The 26,608-nt window shown below is 35.4% G+C and overlaps 1 protein-coding gene and 1 long non-coding RNA gene across 9 annotated transcripts in view; one reads left to right on the top strand and one right to left on the bottom strand.

Annotated features, from left to right (window-relative positions):
• Nucleotides 1-1,579: 1,579 nt before the first annotated feature.
• LOC126743473 (uncharacterized) lies at nt 1,580-26,024 on the top strand. Its single transcript, XR_007662885.1, has 2 exons — nt 1,580-1,631; nt 25,795-26,024. It is a non-coding gene; the product is annotated as an uncharacterized LOC126743473 (long non-coding RNA).
• Nucleotides 11,859-26,608, bottom strand: part of LOC126743472 (uncharacterized) — a 134,681-nt gene continuing 119,931 nt past the window's right edge. For 7 of the 8 annotated variants that reach the window (XM_050450564.1, XM_050450561.1, XM_050450563.1 and 4 more), the window contains 3 exons: nt 25,566-25,635; nt 15,360-16,928; nt 11,859-12,308 (listed from right to left, as the gene is read on the bottom strand). In XM_050450564.1, the coding sequence (XP_050306521.1) occupies nt 12,231-12,308; nt 15,360-16,928; nt 25,566-25,635 (1,717 nt within the window). In that variant the 3' untranslated portion in view covers nt 11,859-12,230. The remainder of the gene's footprint in view (nt 12,309-15,359; nt 16,929-25,565; nt 25,636-26,608) is intronic. The other variant, XM_050450562.1, reaches the window with a different exon arrangement.

Here is a 26,608-nt window from a genome sequence, read left to right as displayed (position 1 = left end):
GAAAACCAAGTTTATGGTAGTTGCAAATATCTGAACTATGTGAACCTGATGGTGGTAAATGCCACGATATAGAAGTTTTGACATATAAATCTAGAAACTTGGATAAAATAACCGGGTGAGCATACAACAGAAATAAGAATGAGGAAAGAGAGAGCCATAAAAATGAAAAAGTTATTTACGAGTCGAGATAATAACATGGAACATGAGGATGTTTCGCTGGTACATTTTATTCACTTTTTTTATGGAGTTAAAGCATGGACCTACAAGCTACTACTACATAGAATGTATCGTATTCCCTGGAATAATGTTATAAAAAAAGGACAGCTTTAATATCCGGATCATATAATGAGCGGACAGAAATACATCATTCATATCACTTGGAGAATACTGATAGTCCAAAGAAAGATTCATAAAAAGTGAAGCATTAGTAGATGCCGAGTATCCTGCTAAAGAATTTAATAGAATAGTTTGATTTTAGCAATGTTGTATAGCGAAACTGTTCAGAGCTGTAGTTAACAAGATCCGGATTAATGTCATGATAGCAAACATCCAAGGAGATGACTATTTGAGTAATTATAAAAATTGGTTCTTTTTTATTTTATATTTTAGTTTATTCCATAAAATGTTCGAAAGCTTAGAGGATACTTCGATCTTGTATTTACTTAATGACCAATTGGCTTGAGCGGACAGATCCATATTGCCAATATGATTCCAATAATCATTTAATTTTAAAATGAAGAAGGGGATCAATAATATTTTGAGAAAGCAAGTTTAAGTCTCCATTAGCAAAATAATAATTAATGACAAAATTTTAACTTATCATCTCAATGTTAAATCATTCTTATAAATATATTAAATTTATGCTTTTAGTATACTTCAACCTTAACGCTATATACCAATAATGTAGGACTACTGGAAATATTCTCAAGAAGACTGCATCTCTGAGAATATTGGGAATATTTAGTATTTATTATAATAGTACAAAATTTATATATACTATAATCAAACTTCCATAAGTCTATACACAGTGAAGTAGTTGTAGCTGCTATTAATTCAAGTCCCTATATATTAATCTACATAAACTGAACAGAGGATATTTCCCGCAGCTTAATACCGGAGAAACCTTAATGGATTGAGCAAGTTGACAATTATATATTTTAGAAATTTGATCGAGATACTTATTTAAGTGAGATTGCTATGTTGCTTAAATCCATAGTTGCAAAATATGGAGTTTTATCGAGGAAATAAAAGGCTCCGAGCAATCTTAAGTAAGTAGACTGTGTAGTCGTTGACTTATCTGAAGCATTTGATAATCTTTGAGAGACAGTCTTAAAATGACTTATCGCCTACTTGTTTAAAGAGATAGTTCTCAGTATGGGTGAATGAGGAAACTCGGTCAGTACTAAATTAGTTTGAATTTGGAATTTAAACTAATTTGATACTGAATCTGTTAAGCTGAAATTAATATAATTACTATAATACACCATTAGCATTTCATATTCTTTAACGTATCGTTTAACCTCGTACTAAACTAATACGATTTCAGTTTATTAAGAATGTATAATTGCGTCATAGACTAATTTGCAGAAGTACGGCGCTTGTGACCATTTACGACTTCCTAATGAGGAAAGGTATGCATAAGATTTGTCTTTATTACAATACTTTTTTTTTTGGTGAATTGACTAATTATACTAGTTTGATTTTGCATACTAAAATTAATTTACAAAAAAAGTATTTTTTACTTTAATAATATACATAATAAGCCAGGAAGACGTTTTCCATTATGGGTATCAATTGGTTATCCATATTAAAATATATATACATGTAGAATGCAGACTTTAAATAAGATAGAAAGAGATTGAGACAAAATTTTATTTTTGCACTGGCATCAAAAGACCTTGGACTGCATAAATTCACGCATTGCAAGGCAAGAAAAATATTAAAATACAATTTTTTTTCAGTCTGTGTTTTCTCATCTTTTTCATCAAACAAAAAACAGTTTATTTTTTTAATTAGTAATTGGCACTCTGTGATTAATATACTGCGGTAACTTAGACAACTTATGGTTTAATTTTAGCAGTTATGAAGTTTTAATTTTAATATTATATAGAAATCATCTGAAGTGTAAGATTCCGGCAACACGCAGGTCAGATATACGTATGTAATAAATACTCCTTATTTACAGAATGATACGATTTAATTTTTTGTTTTTTTTCTTTCTAATTTTCTGCTTCAGAAAGTTTAATTGAAAAATTCCTGCTTCCTAAATCTTCAAGTGATTCTTTTTTTTTGAAGAGCAAGTTTAAGTTAATTTTTGCAGGTTAAAATTATTTTCAATTTCATTCTTGCCATACAAATTTTTATGTCTTACAGCTATTTTTGTTCTTAGATAGCTTAGATCATTTTCTAATTTGTCACAGATGGCTAAAGTCATATTTCGTTCTGATAGAATCAAAGTGATCTGTACACCAAAACAGGGTCATTCTGTATAACAGCTCCAAAATTAAAATCCTCTATGCTTATTTAACAGCTACTTGGTAGTGTCCTAAATTTAATCCTAAAATTATTTACATTGTCTAGGTACCTAATATAATTACAATAGTAAACATAAAAATCTTTTTATAATATAAACATGTATTTAACAATCTAATTTTGGTAATATATGAGTCTTCTTGCATAAAAGCAAGAGGCAACCTCTGATAAAGCTCTATACTAATAAATATAATAACAAATAATAAAGCTAAGTTACCTTCTTAATAAAGATCCTTTTTCATAAAAGTCCTCATTTATGCGAAAAAAATGTAGGCCTTTTTGACATAAACCACAAGAGTAAAATAGAAAAGGTAAAAATCCCAGATATGTGTACTAATACAGTGCATCCCAAAAGTTATGCTAAATTCATTTAAAATTCAGGGGTGTGTTCGAAAAAAAAACGCTCGGACCCGTCGATTTTTATTTCAAGTTGCGCATTTTTGTACGTGAAGTTTGTATATACAGGGTTGCTCAAAAATAAATTACGACCATCAACTTCATTTTTTCAATTCAAAGATGAAAGCACCTTTTTTTATTTCATCTTTGAATTTCGCGTGGAATTCTACGTATGTTTCATGCATCATGTCCTATACCTAAAGTCAACAGTTATCGAAAAAAAGACGATTCATGTAGCAAATAAAAAAAGAACAAAAATTAAGTTAATTGTTCAAAATGGTTGCCATTCACGGCTTGATAATATCCAAGACGATCAATAAAGTCTCGTTGCACATTTTCAATCATTTCCGGAGTTATGGCGCGCACTTCTCCGCGAATTCTCTCTTTCAAGTCGTCTAGATTATTTGGCCTATTAACAAATACTTTCGACTTGAGGTATCCCCACAAAAAAAAGTCTATTGGTATTAGGTCAGACGACCTAGCAGGCCATTCGATGGGTCCTCTCCTTCCTATCCACCGATTGGGAAAGGTTTCAACCAAAAATATACACACAGTGGCAGCATAGTGCGGAGGAGCGCCATCTTGCTGGAAAATTAGTTCTTCGTCTGGATAGTCTGGGTCCAATGGATTTGGAAATAAAGCTAGTAATGCTGGAACTAATTTAAATTGAAGAAAATCGAGATACACTTGTCCCGTTAAAGTCTGTTCAAAGAAAAAGGGACCTATTACTCTTCCGCGCACTATTCCACACCACACATTTAGTTTTTGAGGGTACTGGGTGTTTCATCCTCTATCATCCAATGCGGATTTTCTGTTGCCCAATATCGACAATTTTGTCTGTTCACACTACCATTCAAACAGAACGTGGCTTCATCGGAAAAAATAATATTTGTTACTAAATTATTATTTAGATTGCACATGTTTTGTAAGCGTTCACAAAACTCATTTCGCCTATCGAAATCTTCATTAAATAACTCTTGAGGAATAACTTTGTAGGGGTGATATTTGTGGTTTTTAACTATTCGGTGAACTATAGATTTCGCCATGTGTAAATTTGCCCCAATCTGCGACAGGGGAGCATGGATTTTCTTCCAAAGAAAGCAAAACGTCAAGTTATTCATTTTCATCTCGAGCAGGACGACCAGATTTCGGCAGATCTCTAACATAACCGAATTCTTTAAATTCAGCCTCTATTCTACTCACCACCTTTTGACATATCGGAGGACAATCAGGATGGATTTCATTGAATAATTGAGCAGCTTCTCTTTAAGTATGTGTTCTCTCACCAAACCCAACCATGGACAGAATTTCTATTTTTTTTCGTTCCGTTAACTTTACCATTGTGAAAACCGCAACTTTGCTCTAACACTTCACACTTGACAATATCTGTTTGGCGTACAACTGTCATACAGTTTTTATGAAAGTACACGGTTACCAGCCAACAATAAAAAAACACGAAAGAATGGAATTTTGCTCTGTATAAAAATTCTCAAAGATAAGGTGACTCGTAAGGTGAACTTCAATAATAATGTTTGGTCGTCTTTTTTTCGATAACTGTTGACTTTAGGTATAGGACATGATGCATGATACATACGTAGAATTCCACGCGAAATTCAAAAATAAAAAATAAAAAAAAAAAAATAGGTGCCTTCATTTGAAAAAATTAAGTTGATGGTCGTAATTTATTTCTGAGCAACCCCGCATATACAAACTTCACGTACAAAAATGCGCAACTTGAAATAAAAATCGACGGGTCCGAGCGTTTTTTTTTCTAACACACCCCTGAATTTTAAATGAATTTAGACATAACTTTTGGGATGCACTGTATAATCTACAAAAGATACTTGGAGCTTCAGCACGAATTTACTAATACGCTACTGAGTAATAAATATTGCCATGTCTCTTATTGTCGAATAACGTTAGTCTTTGCAAATATCATGAGGCCAGTTTTCTTAGGAATACAGCAGCAAACAAAATATTGTATTGAATGATCAGATAAAATTATGAATATACTGTCTGCATATTAATTTCCAAATTGGACTTAAAATCTGACATTTAGGCTATTTACATATAATTTGAGCAGTATAGGATCCAATATAAATCCTGAGGCACGTCCTCATCAACAAAGGAATATATTCATAGGCATTGAGTCCCCTTACCAGAGCTATAGCACATAACCTGCTCCCGATTTTCCAGATAAGACACTTTCAGTTTGTCGCTGATTGCTTTCTCGAATTACTCTCGAGTTGCTGAATGCTATAGAAATTATAGCACCAAAGCATTGTTGAAAATATCGAAAGCCAAGATATTGGAAGAAGAGAGATAAAGAGATCGAGAAAAGAAAAATATCAAGAAAGAGCCCTGCAACTCATTTATTTTATCTCTCATGAGTGACAACTTAACTAAAGGATTGGTCCTAAAACCAAATTGACCATGAGGTAGATTTTTTGTGCATTTCAAAATAACGAGACTGCTTATGAAAAAGAGTTTTATTAGAAAAGTTATTCTACAATTGTATTATATCTCCTCTTTGTATTTCCCTCCCCTCACCATATAGCTTCCCCCTTTTTCTTCCATTGATCAAATAATGCTGGAATTCTTATTTTGTAACAACATTTAGGACGTCCATCGATTTTCGCTTCACCTTTTCCATCGACTAGAATCGGGTTTCTTTTTTTTCACGTGTTCAAGCACAGAAGTGCCTTTGTCGGCTAAGTAACGCTTCATAGACAGCGCGTTATGGGTATTATCTCGATGCAAGATCACGGCTTGTTTTTTTTTACAATTCCGACTATTTCTTACGAACTCGGTCTAGCAGTGTTATCCAAACTGTCAAATAATTAGTTCGTTTATAGTTTGACCCATTGGAACCCATTAAATTAATCAAATCACGAATCCCATTAAACAAATCACGATGCTGTTGATGTCGAGAAAAACCATTAGCATAGCTCTAATTTTTGATTTCGACATCACACGGACTTTATTTTATATTCAATTCATCATGTAAAATATGTCTGATAGTTTCTTTATTTTAGTTTACAGTCTTAGCAATCATCCGAATACTCATATGACGATTTCCGGGTACAATCCCGGAAATCGCCGTATGAGTATCATTGAAATGGGTCACTCTCTGCGGTGTTGAAGCAGAAAAGGTCAATTAAAGTGAATGACTCGAGGACGACCAGGTTAGGGCTATCTGGATATCAGGATCTTTCTCTTGGTATCTTATAAAATTCCCATTTTGCCAAGTATGATCGACAATGGTGGTTCTTAACAATAAAATCATCTTTTCCCTCTGCCCGCTGACAATATTTGCGGTCCTCTGGACAGGGTCTTCTTGATAAGACATCTGCATTTCCATGGATTCTTCCTGCACGGTGTTCAGTGTTAAAGTCAAACTCCTGTAGCGTAGTGTTTCGATCCATCTTGCCACTTGACCCTCCAGATTTTTAAATGGAAAATGCCATTTCAAAGCTGTATGGTTCAGCAGTATGGTCCAGTTCGCAGTAGGAGCTTTCTCTCATAGAGGTACTTGAAGAAGTGCTCCATTACTTTGATAACAACTAGCAACTCTCGGCAGTGACGCAATAGTTAAGTTCTGGCTTAGACAGTGTCGTACCCGATAGGCAATGACTTTTTCTTCTTGGCCATCCTAGATTTGGGACAGCACAGCTCCTATGTCCACATTGCTAGCGTCAGTGTTCGGTACAAATTTTATTTCAGGCAGGGGATAGCTCAGGATAGATGCGCTTGTCAGAGTCTCTTTTGGGTGATCGAAGGCTTCCTAACAGTGTTGGGACCATTGGATTTTCGTTCTTCTGTTGTCAGCCTAGTAAATAATTTTGTGATGTTGGCAAATTTCTCCATATAGCGTCAGTAGTAAGTGCATGATCCCAAGAAGCTGCATAGCTAAGGCTTGTCTTTAGGAACTGGCCAATCTTTGATAGTCTGGACCTTTGCTTTGCCAACCGCAACTCCTTGACTGAAAACGACATGATCCAGATACTACACAGCTCTTTAAAACATATGACTGATTGATTCTTTGGGCTCAACTTTAATTCAGAACCCCGTAGCCTCAGGAACACTTCGTTTAGAATGTTCATGTGAACATAAAATGATTTTCCTACCACAATAATGTATATCAAGATAAACTAGGCAAGTCTTCCAGAACAGTCTTCTTAAAATCGTTTCCATCAGCCGTTTAAAAGTGGCAGTGGTATTGCATAGTCCAAATGGCATCACGTTTAATGGCCATTATCCAGCACCCACCGTGACAGCTGTTTTTTCCCGATTTTTAGGAGCCAATTCAACTTGCCAGTATCCCCTTTTCAGGTCTACCGACGCAAAGATTTTCGATCCAGTCAGGGTATCCAGAGTCTCGTTAATAGGAGGATATTCTCTTTCTGTCCTTTTTAGTCACGTTATTAAGCTACCGGTAATCTTAAGCAAAATCTAGTCAAGTCGTCAATCTTCTTTACCAGTACCACCAGTGAAGACAATTGACTGCTAGATGGTTCTATGACGCCTTCCTTGGCCAGTGGTAGTCTTCGAGCCGTCTGCTGGATGGGGCGAGCATTTCCTGTATTGATTTTGTGGTGGACTATGTTGGTCCTCCCTTTCTTTCAAGTATCAAAAACGTCTCCATATCTATGGACCAAATGCCTCTTCTTTGGTTTGATCATAGACCGATGACCGACGATGATACAAGCTCTTCTAATTCTTTCGGATTGGCTTCCCAGTTCATGTGCACGGCCGCAACTTGTGGAGGTATTTCTGAAACTGCAAAGCAGTGTCCTAACTCAGCAGTATGGTCCAGTTCGCAGTAGGAGCTTTCTCTCATAGAGGTACTTGAAGAAGTGCTCCATTACTTTGATAACAACTAGCAACTCTCGGCAGTGACGCAATAGTTAAGTTCTGGCTTAGACAGTGTCGTACCCGATAGGCAATGACTTTTTCTTCTTGGCCATCCTAGATTTGGGACAGCACAGCTCCTATGTCCACATTGCTAGCGTCAGTGTTCGGTACAAATTTTATTTCAGGCAGGGGATAGCTCAGGATAGATGCGCTTGTCAGAGTCTCTTTTGGGTGATCGAAGGCTTCCTAACAGTGTTGGGACCATTGGATTTTCGTTCTTCTGTTGTCAGCCTAGTAAATAATTTTGTGATGTTGGCAAATTTCTCCATATAGCGTCAGTAGTAAGTGCATGATCCCAAGAAGCTGCATAGCTAAGGCTTGTCTTTAGGAACTGGCCAATCTTTGATAGTCTGGACCTTTGCTTTGCCAACCGCAACTCCTTGACTGAAAACGACATGATCCAGATACTACACAGCTCTTTAAAACATATGACTGATTGATTCTTTGGGCTCAACTTTAATTCAGAACCCCGTAGCCTCAGGAACACTTCGTTTAGAATGTTCATGTGAACATAAAATGATTTTCCTACCACAATAATGTATATCAAGATAAACTAGGCAAGTCTTCCAGAACAGTCTTCTTAAAATCGTTTCCATCAGCCGTTTAAAAGTGGCAGTGGTATTGCATAGTCCAAATGGCATCACGTTTAATGGCCATTATCCAGCACCCACCGTGACAGCTGTTTTTTCCCGATTTTTAGGAGCCAATTCAACTTGCCAGTATCCCCTTTTCAGGTCTACCGACGCAAAGATTTTCGATCCAGTCAGGGTATCCAGAGTCTCGTTAATAGGAGGATATTCTCTTTCTGTCCTTTTTAGTCACGTTATTAAGCTACCGGTAATCTTAAGCAAAATCTAGTCAAGTCGTCAATCTTCTTTACCAGTACCACCAGTGAAGACAATTGACTGCTAGATGGTTCTATGACGCCTTCCTTGGCCAGTGGTAGTCTTCGAGCCGTCTGCTGGATGGGGCGAGCATTTCCTGTATTGATTTTGTGGTGGACTATGTTGGTCCTCCCTTTCTTTCAAGTATCAAAAACGTCTCCATATCTATGGACCAAATGCCTCTTCTTTGGTTTGATCATAGACCGATGACCGACGATGATACAAGCTCTTCTAATTCTTTCGGATTGGCTTCCCAGTTCATGTGCACGGCCGCAACTTGTGGAGGTATTTCTGAAACTGCAAAGCAGTGTCCTAACTCATTCATTACCCTTACAGGAATACTTATTTCAGCACGTACAAGGGTCTTTCTGATATCTATCGCTCAACCAATAACCTCGTCATACATTGCAGGTTCGAACATGACTATCTCACCGTCCGTGGTCTTGCTAGCAACGCGGCCTTCCAGAATAATCTTGCTTCGCTCTGGTATCAAAGTCTCCTTCGGAAGTAGAACTCAAATACTGTAACCCATCTCACGATGCAAAACAATTTCCTCTTCGTCTATCTTCAGGACTCTTTGCTCAACTCGAAGCCCTTGGTGTCCATTATGTCCGTTCTGATTATCACCTTATCTTTAATCTCAGCCACTATCACAGGATATTCAAATGTGGCTTTTCCTACGGTGAACGTGACGTTTGTTTCACCAGGGACATTTGCTCGATAATCCGTCGCTGCTTTGTAGACGCCATTTTGATTGCTGAATCTTATCTGCAGATTTTACTATATGGGCTTGTAATTGTCTTTGTCGCACCTGTATCCAGCAACACAATGCAAAGCGTTCCATCCAGATACGCGTTGAGGAAAACACTGTTGCTATGTTGCTGCAGCGAGGAGACTTGGGCGGTATTTACCTTTACTGGACTTGCTGCATACAGGTTTTCAAGTTAAAAACAGTTTAGCCTAGCCTGAAAGTGTACAAATTCTGTGGCTTTCCAAGAGTAGAACTAGTGCCTTCTAGACTGTGTCTAAACAGTGCTTTACCACATTTGCAATACATCAACTTCAGGTTCTAGTGGTTACGTCCTCCAATAACCTCTCTAATGATCCGCTTAAGTAATAATTCCTTGAAGTTCTCTTTTCTTAGGATCATTTGCAGGATACGAGCCTGGCCATGTTCTGTTCATGTACTTGGCAGCTTCGCATCCAAGGGCCCATGTTAGTGCAACTACTAGCTTAGGTGGATGTGCTAGTAGTAAAGCCTCCCTGATTATACCATAGCAGAGTTCATTCAGAAATGCTTGAACTGGCAAATGTTCCATGATCCATGTTCGTGATTTCTGACCGATTTTTCGTTTGTGATATACATATTCCAGGTGTGACTGGCCATAACGGACCTCCGAATGCCTTGCTGGGTAGTCGTACACTTCTTGTTCTTCTGGGGACATTCTTTGTAGGATGGCAGCAGCATCTCCTCTCAAGGTCAATATAAAGGCAGTAGCCTACTTCCTGGATGACCAACCATTTGCTTTTATAGCTGCTTCAAACTGACGCTGATAAATGTTTCAGGACGTTAATTACAATATTCACATAATTTACATTTACAATATTCAAATTGAGGCGGTTTGAGGCGCATCAGTCCAACAGATTCTGTATTGTCACAAATGTCGCTCTTGTGATCTACTGCTGAAGGTCTACCCGGTATCTCATCAATACTGTTGACCTCCAAAGTTGCGATTTTGTTATGAACTTACTGGATATTGTCCTCCATGAATGAGAAAATCTTACTTTTCCTAATCTACTTTCCTTAATCTACTTTTTCAGTAACTCACTTTTTAAATTGGCATTATTTTTCAAAATCTTTCTTTCTAACCTGGCATAATCCTCTCTTAGTTTAGGAGGAATTTGCTAGCAATTTAGCTTCCAAACCTTGCAATATTTGACCGATATCACTTGTACTAGCAAAAACAAAGTTGTCCGGGTCATCCTCAAGTAATGCTTTATAAAGCCTCTCCCGCAAGTCCTCCTTATTTCCCGTCGTATAGTCCCTACTCCCTTTCCATCTCCCTTTTCAGCTTAGGAACTTTTAAATCCATCAGCTTTAGCATTTTCACACATTTTAGTCCGCTTTATTTGAATTTACTATTATTTATTTTTCATCAGTGTCCAGTTGACTTACGTGACTTGGATCACACCTTGCAAAATGACAACCGAACCCCTCAGAACCATAATTTTTTCCCAGAAGAGCATGAAAATATTATACTTACCGGAAGGAAGTAAGGAATACCTAAGTTGCCTGTTTGTTATCTTCGGTTTTGCCTTAAATATTTGGTAATCATAACAAGTTTATATAAAGTTTGTCTTTCGTCATCATTGAAGTAATGCCAAAACGGTGGATTCTTATCCAGTTGTATGGAAATGTGCTGGCCTACCTGAAGGACCTTTACGGTACAAAAACCAACATGACATTTTTCTTATTTTTTTAACTGTATAATATTAGGCTTTACTGTCATAATCGATTGAAGTAATCCTTAATTCGGGAAAATTTGATCTAATAGACTGAAAACAATGTCTTGGGTTGGCTTGGCGGTTCCTGTCCTGAAGAAGAGGGCGGCTTGTTTTCAGTAAATGGAGAGCTGTCACGTTGTCTTTCCACACTGACGTTCCTGAAAGATCACTACTGGGATCCTTAGATTCATAATTTTTCCCAACAGAGCACGAAAATAGTTTACTACTACGGGAGAATATAGAAAAATGCCTAAGTTGCCTGTCTGTAACCTTCGGTTTTACCTTAAGAGTCACGGTATGTGTCATCTCGACCAATATTTTCTTTTCTTCCCAAGGTTGGTAATCCTAACAAGTTCATGAAAAGTCTGTTTTTGTTATCACTCAAGCAATGTTAAAATGAATAGATGCTTATCCAGGTAAATAGAAATGAACTGACGGAGCCGTAAGATTTTTATGGTACAAAAACCAACATGTAATTTTTCTTCTTGTTTTACTTTAAGCCTAATAGACTATAATCATCTATTGAGGTAATCCTTAAATAGGAAGAATATCTAATAGAAAAAGTTGAAACACTTCAATGCTATCCTTTTCTTAAGTTTTGAGCGGAGGAAATAAAACAAACAGTAGTTATTTTAAAAATTATAATAAATGTACATATATAATTAAGCAATACATAACATAAAATAAAATGAAACAAAAATAAAAATACAAATCCTCAGTGGTTACATTTCATTTAATCATATATTAGGTACGTAAAATGATTTAATTATTTTCAAGATGCAGAAAACTATTCAGTCTTAGTTTTTAAATAAACATTTACATTTGTTTTAGAAGAAAAAAACGATTAAAATATATTCTTTAAGCTACTTGAAATAATATTATTCCTATTTATGACAGTGTTTGCTTATATATTTTATAAAAATACATTACTATATACAATAATTAGTTAATCAATATATTTTGTATAATACTTCAAATGTATGGGATTTTACTATTTTATTATTGTTTTAACGACTCTTTTATTTGCGTTGACAAACTTCTGGCAGTCAGGCTTGAAACTACTGGCTTTTTACCTGTCTAAAGGAAATAAAATGTTATTAATTAAAAATAAAATGGTGCTTAAAAGGTATGATGAGGAAAGCGGAGCCTAAGAATCGCTTTGTGCTCTTAGTTACAATGAATTATTAATATTAATTTTCTACATATAATTTTATACCCCGCTTAAGTATTAAAGCCTACAGAAATTACTTTTTTCTAAGTGGAGTACGAAAAGACATTGATTTCCACAAATATGGAATTAAAAACCTGATTACAATTACGATTATTCTAAAACAATATAGGATTTAGCTTCTTTCTTGCTGCACTTGGTGCTGCAGTATGATGTAAAGTAGGCAGTCAGAAAATCAACAATATTAGTAAGCAAATAAAGAACCCTGGCTAGAAATTTTTTTGTTAATTCATGCTGTTATATTGTAATGGAAGTGAGCTTAACCAGCTTTTGTCCACGATCTATTCTAACAACATTGAACAGATTCCCACAGGTAGCGCATTTTTTTAAGTTGAATATCCAGGTTCTTCACAAAAGAACAACTATTTTTTTAAAACATTTCCTGGTAGATACGTCATATGAAAGCCATCTGTTAATCCACACCCATTCTATATCCATTAAATCCGCATATACACTTTGGATTTATAACCAACGATTCCCTCAAACCAAAAAGAATGTAAATTGAAACCTAAATCCCTCTGTGTTTCGCTGAACATTTACCATTTATTTATATACAGTGACCGCCTAAAGTTCCGCAAAAATTCGATAAAAATTAGAGACATGATTTTTTAGAAAACGCTCGGACCCGTCGATTTTTTTAAACAATGCAACTTCACAAATTTCAGTTAATAATAATATAGCCGGAACGTCAGTAAGACGCATCTTAAAACCACCCTTATAAACTTTGACCAATACACGAATTAAATGAGGACGATCCTGATCGAAGAAACCAATTTTGCGAGCAAATGATGAACATTTGCAATAAAAACCGTCAGTTTGTGTTACGAGTTTTGTTTTCGGATGAAGCAACTTTTTGTTTAAACGGTGTCGTAAATCGGCAAAATTGTCGGTACTGGTCAGTGTCAAATCCACACTGGGCAACTGAGGCTCATACACAGTACCGTAAATCTATTAATGTTTGGGCTGGTATCGTGGAAAATAAAGTAATAGGGCCATACATTTTTGAAAAAAACTTAAAAGGATAACGCTATTTGAATTTTCTTCAAGAAGATCTTATCCTTGTTTTGGCTGCCCTATACCCAGACGGACAAGACCCTGCTGTCCCGACAGATAATTTGTGGCCACATTTCTTTCGAGATGTCCGTAATAACTTGGATACAGTATTCCCAGGAAGATGGATAGGATGAAGAGGGCTTAGGTCACCAGACCTAAATCCTTGCGACTATTTTCTAGGGGGGTATCTGAAAAGTAAAGTTTATATTGAGAAGCCAAACAACGTAGAAGATTTGAAAAATAGAATTAGATATGAAATTAGACGTATATCAGCCGAAATAATTGATAGTATTTTACATGAGTTTGTAAACCATCTTGCTTTCTGCCAAGAAGTAAATGGGGATCAGTTTGAACAATTGATACATTAATAAGAGTTTTCACAGTTTATAACATTTTATCCTCCATTTTATCTTAATTTGTAAATAGACGTACTTACTTGCTTTCTTGTTGGTTAAATAAAATAAATATTTCTAAAACAGTTGAGTTTTGAGATAAGGTGTGTTATATAAAACTTGCTTGAAATTTCGCCTATATTTTATAAATGCAATAAAAAATATAGCATTCCATTTAAAAAAATGACCGATGACGTCATATCTTTTTTTTGTTCCACCCTGTATACAAACATTTTTGTGAAATAATGCGCAACTTAAAATAAATCGACAGGTCTGAGCGTTTTATAAAAAAAAAATCATGTCTCTAAGTTTTATCGAATTTATGCGGAACTTTAGGCGGTCACTGTATAGAAGATAGTATTACTCGAAACTAAAGTAATTGATGGTACTATGATGGTACTATAATGTAAATTCTTGTGTAACGAAAGAGATTGGATAAAGAGACGAAATGCAGAGCTATTCTTGATTCTATTTATTTTTATATGATTTTATATGATCATCAAACCTTGTTTTTATTTCATTATCGAGAATCCCCAGTCATAGTCCTTAGTCCTTGTGTTCCCTAAAACTCTCTCTCATGTCGCTACATTGAAAACAATTGTTAGAAAAAGTAGAAGTAGCATTTGCATTAAAATTAACAGAAGAATCCTTTTATGAAGTATGAATCAAATCTACTACTACACCGTATTTGGTTGATTTTGTCGAAGCTGTTGGGTCTTGATAGGTACAAATGCTTATACCAAACAACCAGCATATTTTTGCCAGTCTGTTTTATTTCTCCAGCAAAGTTAAGTAACGAGATTGTTAGATTAAACGTTCTGCTAGATAAGAAATGCTAAATTTAATTTCTCATGAAAGAAATACAGGCCAAGAATTATTTCATTTACCAAGTAATTGAAGACGTTGAAGTCTAAAAAGTCTCAAAGTTTAACTCAGTAGTAATACCTGCCTTCAATTAACTTCTTGATGTCGTTTACATTTTTAGACTTAGCATTTTAAAAGAAGAGCTGGCAACCTCTCAAGTCATTTATAAGGACTCTAGTACGCATTCAGATCACACATACATATAAAAGCATTAGAAGAAAGATGTGTGATATGAGAAAAGACAAAAAAATATTTTTTGAAGAAACAGGAAACCTAGTTGAACTTTAGGACTATTAGAAAAAACTGTAATTACAAATTAAAAACCATATTTTCTAGTTTTTTCACCCAGAATCTTATGATGCTGTTTGGATTATTTTTAATGAGAGTGATAATTACCACCAAATATGGTTAAAATTAATGGATATTTGTAAAACATTTTAATCTAAATAAAAATATTTTAGGTAGTACAGGCAGTAAAAATATAATTAAAAAATATCATATAAATAGATATAGTTTTTCTTATTTGAATAAAAACTATAAACAATTTCAATACAAACCTTAATAATTTAATGTCACTCAGCATATACTTACATCACAACACTCAAACTTCTTCCTCAAATCTCTCACAGATACTCTAATATTATCATTATCTTCTATTAAACTTCCTCTTTGGAATCTCGATTCAGTCAAGCTAAATTCGGATTTTGAAAATTTTCCCAAGGTTTGCTTAACTACATGTCTTCTGGCTACCTCTTCTAAATCTTCCGAAACTGATTCGTCTAAAGTGCTAAAACTCTGTTGACTAAGAGGTCGTGGTTCTATGGTGTGACTCTGAGTAGTATTTGGATGATGCTCCAAGCTTATGTCAGCGGAAGATAGATCTTCGTAGGAGCTGAAAAGCTTTTTTAGGTTTGCTGTGTTGTTTTTAATCTGTAGTTGTTCATGATCGTTTTCCTTTCGTTGTGGTCTGTGAATGAATACTTCATGGGTAGACACCTCATTTTTATATTCTGTTTGTAACGCGAAGTTTTTCATATTAGCTACTTGATAGGCTTTACGCTGGGAAATGGAATTTAGTTCGTCACCAGACAAGGACAGTAAATCTTCATTCGAACTGTAGATGAACTTCTTAGGAGTCGTAGCCTGTGGTGTTTTTATATTAGACTCAGAATTAAGAGATAACAAATCTTCTTCTGAACTGAAAAATGACATTTTCCCTGTTTTACCTGATTCATACTCTGAGTTATCAGAGCTTTCATGTTCTGATCTTGCCTTTGCTAAAAATTGTTCTTTGGCATCATAACTTTTTTGATTTCTATAGACAATTTTATTGTAATCGCTGTCTGACCCAAGTAACTCTTCTCTACTATTCATAGCATATAGTCTTACTTTAGGATCTTTGTATATTTTTGAAATTATTGTATTATCTTTTTTTTGATGTAACACCTTAGGAGGAGCATCAAAAGAATCCTCAATAAGACTAGACTGGCTTAGGTTACGCTTTAAAGGTGGCTCTATGTTTCGTTGTTTACTGGTAACAGTATTTTTAATGAAGTGTCCGTTTTCCTGCTTAGTTTGCACACCCATAATCCTCGGCTTTGCTACTGGAAGAGCTATGTCATCGTGTTCATCTTTCTTTATATAATCAGGTTCAGAAATTGACTTATATAAAGCAGGTGCCTTTATAGGAATAACTACATCTTCGTTTTTAGTCTTTTGAATAACTTGCGAATGTTCAACATCGTAAAAATTAACAAAGCTCAGGTCAGAATCAGAAGTGATTTCAGAAGTACTCATTTGAACATTGTAGCTTTGCGATCGTTGAACTTGATGGCTATCCACCTCGTTATGTATTTCAACGATATTCTGTGGCATATTTTCTTCTACTGGAGTAACAATGGCTTTTAGGGCTTGATGAATACCATCAGATTCGTCCAAAATCAAGCTTTTTGGTGGAGGTTTTGTCTTTGGTGGTGCTGGAGGTATTTCAGTGCCAACAATTTCTACTGTAGATGTTGTCTCCTGGTTTTCGAAAGATGCTTGATTCTTAATAAAATGTCTTGGAGGTGGTGCTACTTTTGGTAGTTCCGGAGGTGGAGGAGAAGGCGATCTCGATTGTGAAGGTGATGATGATGATGGAGGCCAGCTCACACCATTAATCTGTGAAGGGTTTGATTGGTATTAGTTACAAAATGGTATGATACAAATATATGGTGAATATGTATTATGATGGTTAGAGAAATTATGACAGTTGGAAAAAAAGCGAGTTTAGAAGAATGGTTACTTGAATAATTAAATAGTAGGATGATTAAATCAAATGATAAACTAAGAGTAATAACATTGACTAGATACAATTTACTAATATATAAAAATAAATAGAAGAATAGGTCGGTATATAAAAGTCCCTAAAGTTTAAGCCATTCTCGTTGATCTAATCTAACAACGGATGCGACACATATTTTCGTTACTTCTTAAATATTTTGTAAATAATGTGTAAACGAAAAGTATAATACTCATATGCACTTGATGTTATATCCCAGATATAGTTATTATTACAGATACTGGTATATTGCAGACCAAATTGTGTAAGAGTCACATGCTCCACTGAATAAATCAATTTTAAAACGGGACTTTACTTTCCTAAATCAGAAAGAATTTTAGAAGAAGAAGAAGAAAATTTTTTCATCAGTCTTCATCATCAAAATAGGAATATATACCACAGTCACCACAGTATCGTCAGCGAATAAACTCAGATTTAGAAGTAGCAAAACATTTGGAAAAGCAATGCACAAAGCAAAGATTTAGACAGAATCTTAAGAACCACCATATTATAAGCTGATAAGCTGTTAAACTTATAAGCTGATTGAGGTCCTAAAGCAAGAACTCAAGGGTAGTACATATCGTTTAGGAAACATACCCCCAAAGTTGTATAAAAGTTTAAATGAACGATCTTTAAGGTAATGTTTATGTAACGTTTCTTAGGAAATGTTAATAAAATATTCTTGAATACATATTTTATTCACCTTTATAAAATCTAACGAAAAAATAAAGAACACAATGGTCTTAAAGAATTGAGCACTGTTTTGGAATCCAGACCTTTTGATTTACTAGCTACTGGTACATTAAATCTTAATTATATAACGTTCATGCAAATCTGAATCCTCCTCTTATTACCATCAACAAAGAAATGTGGTCTATAATTGAAAACTATCGGCGTCTCTTTAATTTAAATCAAATTATACAAGGTTTTCGAAAGGTAGGTTCAATCCTTTGAGAGGATGATAGCTAACCGTTTCGAGCCTTTTAAACCGAACATGTATTGGTCAAAATCGTGACATCAATATGGATAATAATACTACCATACAACTTTAAATTTTTTAAATTGCTACAATGTTACTATAAATATTTATCAAAAAACACAGTAAATTGAAATTATTTTGAATACAGAAAATTGATATTACATAAAAATTAGGATTTTTGTAGGGGCTTACATTTTAATTATGTTTAAATAATTAATATTTTATTTAAATTAGGTGCAGATTTTTTGGACACCCTGTACAAAGCTCGTAGAAAGAGTATAGTATTCTCTTAGTATAGTACTCGCATGTGATAAGCTATTACTCACTCGTATAATTATAACACTCGTCTACGGCTCGTGTCGCAAACTTCATTCTCGTGAGTAATAGCTGTCATTATATGCTCATTAAATAATATGCCATTGTTTGATGCTTTCATCGTTCGAACCTTTTTAAAAATACGCCTGGTTTCTGCCCTTTAATTTAAGTTGTCATTAACCTTATCGCCTGGTGGTCACCTTTATCGCCATCTCTTCTTTAATTTTGTTAAATGTGTTGATTCTGCCAACTAACAACTCTCGTTTTTATCTTTGTTGTGTATACAAGCTCATTTACCTAGTTCCAAACGAAAAAATGCAGGGTAAGGTAGGGTAAGGCAGGGTAGTTAAATTAGGTGATCGAAAATCAAGAAAAGGTTCCGCTGTGCCAATCCAACTTTCCGAAAAACGCCATCTAAGTAATTCATTACTAATGCTGTGGAATCGTTCCAAGAGTTCGGCTTCCGTTAGATGATTGGGATATCATTTTGCAGGAACTCTAAATAGTTAGATAATATGGCCCAATATGGCCTCGCTATTACTCAAACCCATACATTGACAAAAAATCTGCTCCGAAATGTCCTCCTCAAAAATTTGTCTATCGACAGAATACTTTAAAAAAAACGAGTCTTTGATGTTCTTGTTCAACAAAAAGCCACAAAACTGGATTCTTATTGTACGCCTGCATCCCCGTGCCATGATAGGAATACTTTCCATCTTTGTGCATAGTCATCCACACTTTCCAACTAGAAAGGCTAGCTGGAGCTACACCCAGCCTTTCTTTTCTTTTGCCAGGGTAGCTGCAGCTATTTTTCTGACGTTTGCAGGGGATCTGCAGTAAAGGCTCCCAGTATTAGTTCGTCAATCTCTACATCATGACTAGGGTTGACACCACGTGCTGGTTTATTGCCACTGCCAACTTCACTAACCGCTCTAAATTGATCTGAATAACGCCACTGGTAGAAGCGTGGCACCAAAGCTCCATTACCGTCAGATTGTCTATACGTGAAGACAATGTCGGAGTAATCTTCGTTGGTAAATGAGATTTCACAATAGTGTCGAATAAAACGTAAATGAACTCGATTTTAAAGAAAAGCAGATGCACTCAACATGAAGTTCGTCATAACCATACACAATTAGTGTAAGCAACTAGAGACTAAAAACACATTTTTTTTTATTAAGTATGTCTCCCACCCTTGGGTATAGATCAGGTACAAAATGATACAATAAATGAAATAGTTTCCTCTTCTTCTTTTTGCTCATCCATTACCGGATATTAGCGATCATCATCGTAATTTGAACTTTTAAAATAGCTGCCCTGAAAAGCCTGGTCAAGGTATCAAACCAAGTTCTCAAATTCTTCAACCAAGAGTTTTTTCTCCTGCCAGATCCCCTCCATTACCGTTCTCTCCTGGAAAAACCAGCTATGGGAGCTCATAACATTTTCCATTTCGCATTTTGTGACCTAAGTGCTCAAGCTTCCTAGTCTTGATCTTCTGTATGATCTCCATATCTTTATTTATCTTCTTGAGCATTTGTGACGTGATCTGTTTAAGTTTCTTTTTGACTATTCGCCGATATAGCCACATCTCAAATGCCTCAAGCTGTTCTGTGGAGTATTGAGTGATTATCCATGATTCTGCTTGATAAAGCAACACTGGGAACACATTTTCGATACGCTGGTTTTTGATAGTAAGTTAGCACGGAACATTGGTTTCTTTGTGGATTATCATGGATTTGGTTTTATCTATGTTCAGCGTTAGACCGTATCTTTCAGTGGTATCTTTAACTCTTATCATGAGTTCTTGTAGGCTTTTATTGTCAGCAAATACTACGGTATCGTCTGCTTACCTTATAATATTCATTCTTTGTCCGTTTACAGATATTCTTAATTCTGTGTCATCTAGGGCTTCTGTAAATTCATCTTCTGAGTAAAGGTTAAATAATAGGAGTGAAAAGATATTACTCCCTTTGTGTGTCAATTACATTGCTGTCTTCGGCTTCTATTCAATAAATCAATTTGAAATATTCAATATCCCAATAAAAGTTTACAATAATTTTTTAGTCCCAATCATCTAATTTGACTTTTCTAAGGATCTCTATTAATTTTCCATGCTGGATCTCTGAAATAGCACTTGTACACAGAAAAGTGCTTTTCTTGTACCCGTTGCATTCCTGAAGCCAAATTGCGTTTTGTGCTCTTCACAAATCTGATGTGTACTGTAACGATATTGTAAACACCGAGAAACCAGCTGATTCTCCGTCATTTCAAAATGGCAGAAGTGGCCCACTGCACGAAGTCTTAAACGTTAGCGAATCTTCCGAAATGGTCAGCCGAGTATATAAGGAGGGGTGGGTACTGGATTATGGCATTTCATTGCCATTGGGACTGTGCCATGCCCCTCCCACTTTGGAAGGGCTGATGGAGACGATTTTAAGAGAATTGTCCTGGAAGACTTGCCTGGTTTACCTTGATGACATTATTATGGTAGGAAAATCGTTAGAGATCACATGAAAAATCTAAAAAAAGTGTTTCTGAGGCTACGAGGTTCTGGATTAAAGTTGAGCCGAAAGAAATGCATCTGTTTCAAAGAGCTGTGCAGTTTCTGGGTCACATCGTTTATAGGGCTTATAGCTTATGATAAGGCAAAGTTCCAGACTATCCAAGACTGGCCAGTTCCCAAATATACGTATAAGCTACGCAGCTTTTTGGGATTATGCACTTACTACCGATGCTATCGTAGGGATTTGCCAACATTGCAAAATCATTGTTCAGGCTGACAGAAGGAGAACGACAATTCTATCCCAAAACTGACGGAAAGCTTTCGATCACCTAAAAGACCAATAGGCTCTGAAAAGCTATCCTCTATCTATATCCTTTTATGTGGGCATAGGAGCTTTGTTGTCCCAAATCCAGGATAACCAATAAGAAAAATTGGCTCATTAAGACGCTGTCTAAGTCAGAGCGCAACTATTGCGTCACTCACCAATAGTTGTTGGCTGTTGTCAAAGCGATGGAGCAAGTACGTCTATGGGAGAAAGTTCCTGCTGCGAACTGACCATGCATTTTTAAAATGGCTGCTCAATTTGACATTGAACAGCAAGCAAGGAAAATCCATGGAAATGAAAATGTTTTATTAAAAAGATGTTGTTGAAAAATACCAGTGGTCAAGTGGCAAAATAGATACAGAGGCTACAGAAGTTTAACTTTGACATTGAACACCACGCAGGGAGAATCCATGGAAATGCAAATGCTTTATCAAAAAAATGTTGCTAAAAAATTGATAATACTTGGCAAAATGGGGATCTTATAAAAGACTAAAAGGAAAAATTCCAATATCCAAATAGTCCTAACCTGCCTAAAACGAGGAAAAATGCCAACTTGGGAAGAAGTTGCCAAATATTCTCCCAATGTCAAGTAAATATTGGGCACAATGGAACTTCCTAATTTTGAAAGATGGACTCATGAGGCGGAAAATGGTTGATCGCGATGACAAAAAGGGAAGAAGGCAAATCGTTGTGCCTAAATGTCAAATTTCGGAGTTGCTAGAGGAAATTCATGCCGGTGTATCAGGAGTAACAAAGATCCTGGGAAAAGTGAGAGAAGGATTTTACTGGGTTAATAGCAATACAGGCGTAAGGGATTGGTGCAGGAAATGGGTTGCATGTGCTAATAATGGGCCGCAGAGAAAGCAAACGGCTTTGATACATCAGTATAACGTCGGAAGCCCCTTTGAAAAAATTGCTATTGACTTTGCTGGGCCGTTTCATGAATCAGAAGTAGGGAATAAGTACATCGTGGTCGAGATGGACTACTTCAGCAAATGGGTTAAGGCATCATCTGTACCAAAATAGGAAGCCTCTACTATCACCGACGTCTTAATGAAAAAATAGATCTGCCGATTTGGTGTATTGTTGAAGCTCCATTCGAACCAAGGACGAAATTTTAAATCCTGATTGCTCCAGTACACCTGTAAGACCTTGAAATCAAAAAAACGAAAACTACTACATTACGCCCGCATTCAGATGGCATAGTGGAATGAATGCATAGGACCATTAATCGTTATTGGGCCAAAGTAGTCTCTAGCCATCTTGGTTCATCATCATCTAGGTTTCTTCATTTATTTCTACTGACTTATTGATCGGCCTTCCATGAAAGCATAGGCGAGTATCCAGCTCGAATAGTAATGGGGAAAGAACTCCGTCTTCTATGCGATCTGAAGTTTGGTTGCCTGCCAGGAACCGATATTGCCGAGGAGGACTATGACAATGAGCTGCAACGAGAATGGATCTCATTTACAATTAAGTGTGCATTTTGATTCAAGGTGCCAGTGATCGGATAAGAGACACATATGATGTCAATGCCAAAGTCCAGAAGTACAACAGTGACTTGATTTGGCTCCATGACTCTAAGAAATGGACGGATCTTTAACCGCAAAATTTGTTTACTGCTGCAGCTAAATATACTCTGGCATGTTGTGTAGCTAAGAATTTGCAAATGCCTGGAGGAATAACTAAAGTTTTTCGTAGAAAGTTCGGAAAAATTCAAAAGCTGCGTCAGTCTAACCCCCGAGTCGGGCAAGCACTTAATATAACTGATGAAGAGACTGGTAGAAACATCTTTTACCTGGTTCCCAAAGAGGCATCATACCAGAAGCCAACCTATAAGGACGTTTGAGACGCTTTGTGTTTTCTAAAAAAAGAGTTTCTTGCCGAGGATCTGAGAAGCTTAGCAATTTCCAAACTCGCATGCGGACTCGATAGCCTGGACTGGAGGATGATTCGCAGAATGTTAGAAGTGGTCTTTACGTGTACAGACGTGGAAGTTCTGGTGTGCTGTTATACTTCCCAACAGCATTCTCTGGAGAAAATCGTTGAATGTTATTTTTTTGCGGAGGTCCAGTTACCAGAGTACAAACCTTCTGAAGACATCGACATCCATCATCGTCGGAATTATTTCGGAACGAAATGAGCTTAGGGAGAAGGCAGTATAACGATATTGTACACGGAAAAACCAGCTGATTCTCTGTCATTCTGGAATGATACAAGTGACACGCCGTATGACGTCTCGAAGGTCAGCGAATCTTCCGAAATGATCGAGTATATAAGAGCCGCGTCGCCGCTGGGAGTGAGTCGTCAGTTCAGTGCAGTAAAGTTGGGAATATTGGCGCGTGATTTTAATAAATAGAGTGAAAATAAATATTTATAGAAGTCGTAAGTGATCGTGTTTTTTAGTGTAAGTGTATAAATAAACTAGTCGACTATTTTCGATTATTTTAATTCATACCTCACCAATGGAAAAACAATACAATACGTTGTTTTATAATAGAAAGATATTCAAGAGATGGCTCCTAAGAATTATTAAGCAAAATTCTGAGCATTGTTTAATGCTGCGTTTTTTAGGATTTGGTATAAGAATGCTACCAGCTTAGGGAAACTTTAGTTCACATGAGCTACCTCACAATAGAGGCCCTACTTCTGAGAACCCTAATAAGAGGCCCTAATCTATGTATAATAGAGGTCCCACAGTAGGGGCCCTAATAATAATAACTTCAAATAAAGGCAGTAACTAGGCGTATTTTAAAGAAGATTTAAATGATGAAAGCAATTTAATTAAATTTATTAAATTAAATAATTATTTTTATTTTAACTCTACAATCATTTTTCACGCTTAATGTCTCTATTTTTTTTCTCAGTTAACATATATGCTTAGAATTAACAAAATAAATTTTGAAACTTAGATAAAAATTGTAACTTACGTTGTATTGCCAATCAAGCGTGAAATTTGGGTATTTATTAGAAAAAATGTAAAAGTTGCAATAAAAAATTTAAAAACGGATTTTGATCTATATATGTTTAGCTTAAAATGTTCGAAATCAAATCAGCTATAATCCCTTTAAAGAATTGCACGGGACTACCTTCCGGACCTTATAGAAAGCCTGGCATTTATAGAAAGAAGGCGCGTGAACGCGCTTTGACATATCTATGGATCCATGGAACAGGCAACAGAGTTTCCAACTAAAATGTTCCAGAATATTCAAATTTTCGACAAATATCATTGACTACATGTTTCTGGAATCTTCACATCTGATTCCAAATATTTACAAAATATTTGCCATATGAATATGAATGGAATTCACCATAATTTTACAGAAATATCTGGAGCCTAAATTAATTAATTTGGTTTTGCAATAGTTAGTTTTAACTTATTATTATCTAGTCTCTTGTAACACACCTGTGATTTTTTGCCATATTGATAACAAATGACAAATGATAAAGTGATTATTTATAATGCATGAGGTAAGTAAAAATGTATTTTGTTATCAATTAATGGATGAAGGTCGAATAAGGAATCGTTACAGCCTGGATTATATTGTCGTTACGTAATTATGCCTTCATTAAGAGATGCCAATCGGCAAAAAAAACTTTTTTTTATGCTTACATTACCTTTAAAACTTATATTTCTTTAATATCTAAACACATAAAAAACAAAACCTTAGAAACTTTATTAAATTAAGTGCATGTTAATGTGGCAAACGGGTGTAGATACTTACAAATTGGCAAACTAGAGGAATAACCATACACCACCCAGCACAATTTTTTAACAATTACTAAAAACGATTAAATAAACATTTTATCTGGAGGTGATATAATTATTATCTATGCTAAATGTAAAGATAATGACTATAATGAGATATGAAAGTGTTTTAAGGCTGATGATGTGATTAAACTGTAAATAAAATTATTATTGCGAGTATTGTTAGTATTGTAATTCTCGATGGTTAATTACAAAATTTAGCACAATCTTGAAATTATTAGCACCATCACCCTATTACTTACATGTTTCTCTTCTTAATTGCAAATAAAGGGTATAAAGGAGCCAAAGAAATACGTGTCCAAAACCAAACTATATTTTATTTTTATTTACAATAAAAACAATACTCATCAATTTTCTATGTTGATAAAGTGACACTGTTTTATATGGCCTCTCATCAGTAATCAGATCTTAACTTTTAACTACTCAAAAGGTTATGCTATATTATGTGATTTGTATCATCAGGAAAAAGGTGTAAAGGGTTCTGTACGAAATTCCTACTAGAATTTTTCGGTGTATAAAGACTTCTTGGTAAGCTAGAGTAAGTGGCGTGCTCTTCCAGAGATTTTATGTGTTTTTTTAGACTTACCCCTGTTGATAGGTCTTTTTCCCCTCCTGAGGGTTTTCCGGCTTTTCTGGCATAGTAGTCTGGTCCAAAACTATAATAAAGTAGTGCATGTTATAATTTATTAGTATATACGTCCAAATATAGGTTTAATATCCTAATAAGGTCATTTCAGTTATGTATTTGCTAATGTTTTAATGTATTTTATCCGAAAGGGAAAAACTTTTTTGTTTATGAAAAAAAATCTATACAGGGTGTGAGTTGCGACATCTCGGGAGAAAGTTGGAAGATTAGCGAATTTTCCGCCACAATGGTCTAGCGAATATACAAGGAGCCCTTGCCACTAGGAGGCCAGTTGCTCTGAATTTTGGCGCCATGTTTAAACCGAAATAAATAGTAGGGATTAAATACAGTATATATTTTTCTAGTATTCTTAATCATTGTGTGAAAGTATGTAATAAATCAATTCACTATTTCTGTGCATCGAGTGTTTTTATTCACACCTAAACTGTCAGTAAAAACAATAATTATTATATATATATCAATATTAATAAATTTACAATATTAATCAATTTATAAAGCTTTTAAACCTCTACAATGGTCTCGGAAAGAAGAATATATTTATTAGTTATAGTTCTATAGTCTTCTTCGGGTCCGGATATGATAAATAAATAAGTCGCTGGCAACTGATCGGATGCTAGTTTCCGCTTATTAAAAAAGTATATCTACTTTTGAAAATTTATAATGTAAGTAATGTTTAAAAAACATAAGTTATAGGGAAAGCGATACTAGGCTGATGATATTTATGCTTTCATACAAGCGCTGATGAGGAAGAATTTTCGATGATTTTTTAGCGCTGTTGCCACTTGCGGGTCTAGACACAACAGTCAACGAATTCTATTTGTATAATTATATGGCAGTATCTAAGCATTTTGCAATAGTAGAGGAACATGATAGGATTTGGTACAGAATGTTTAATTAGTGAAGTGGAAGCACGTCCAAATCTGTGCCATTTAAAAGATGAGCAGTATAAGAGTAGAGACAGAATAGAGCAATCATCCCTCTTC

This window comes from Anthonomus grandis, chromosome 13, assembly GCF_022605725.1.
Source record: "Anthonomus grandis grandis chromosome 13, icAntGran1.3, whole genome shotgun sequence".
Taxonomy (NCBI): domain Eukaryota; kingdom Metazoa; phylum Arthropoda; class Insecta; order Coleoptera; family Curculionidae; genus Anthonomus; species Anthonomus grandis.
Note: the sequence above shows the minus strand (reverse complement) of the source record. Positions and strands in the feature narration are given on the sequence as shown.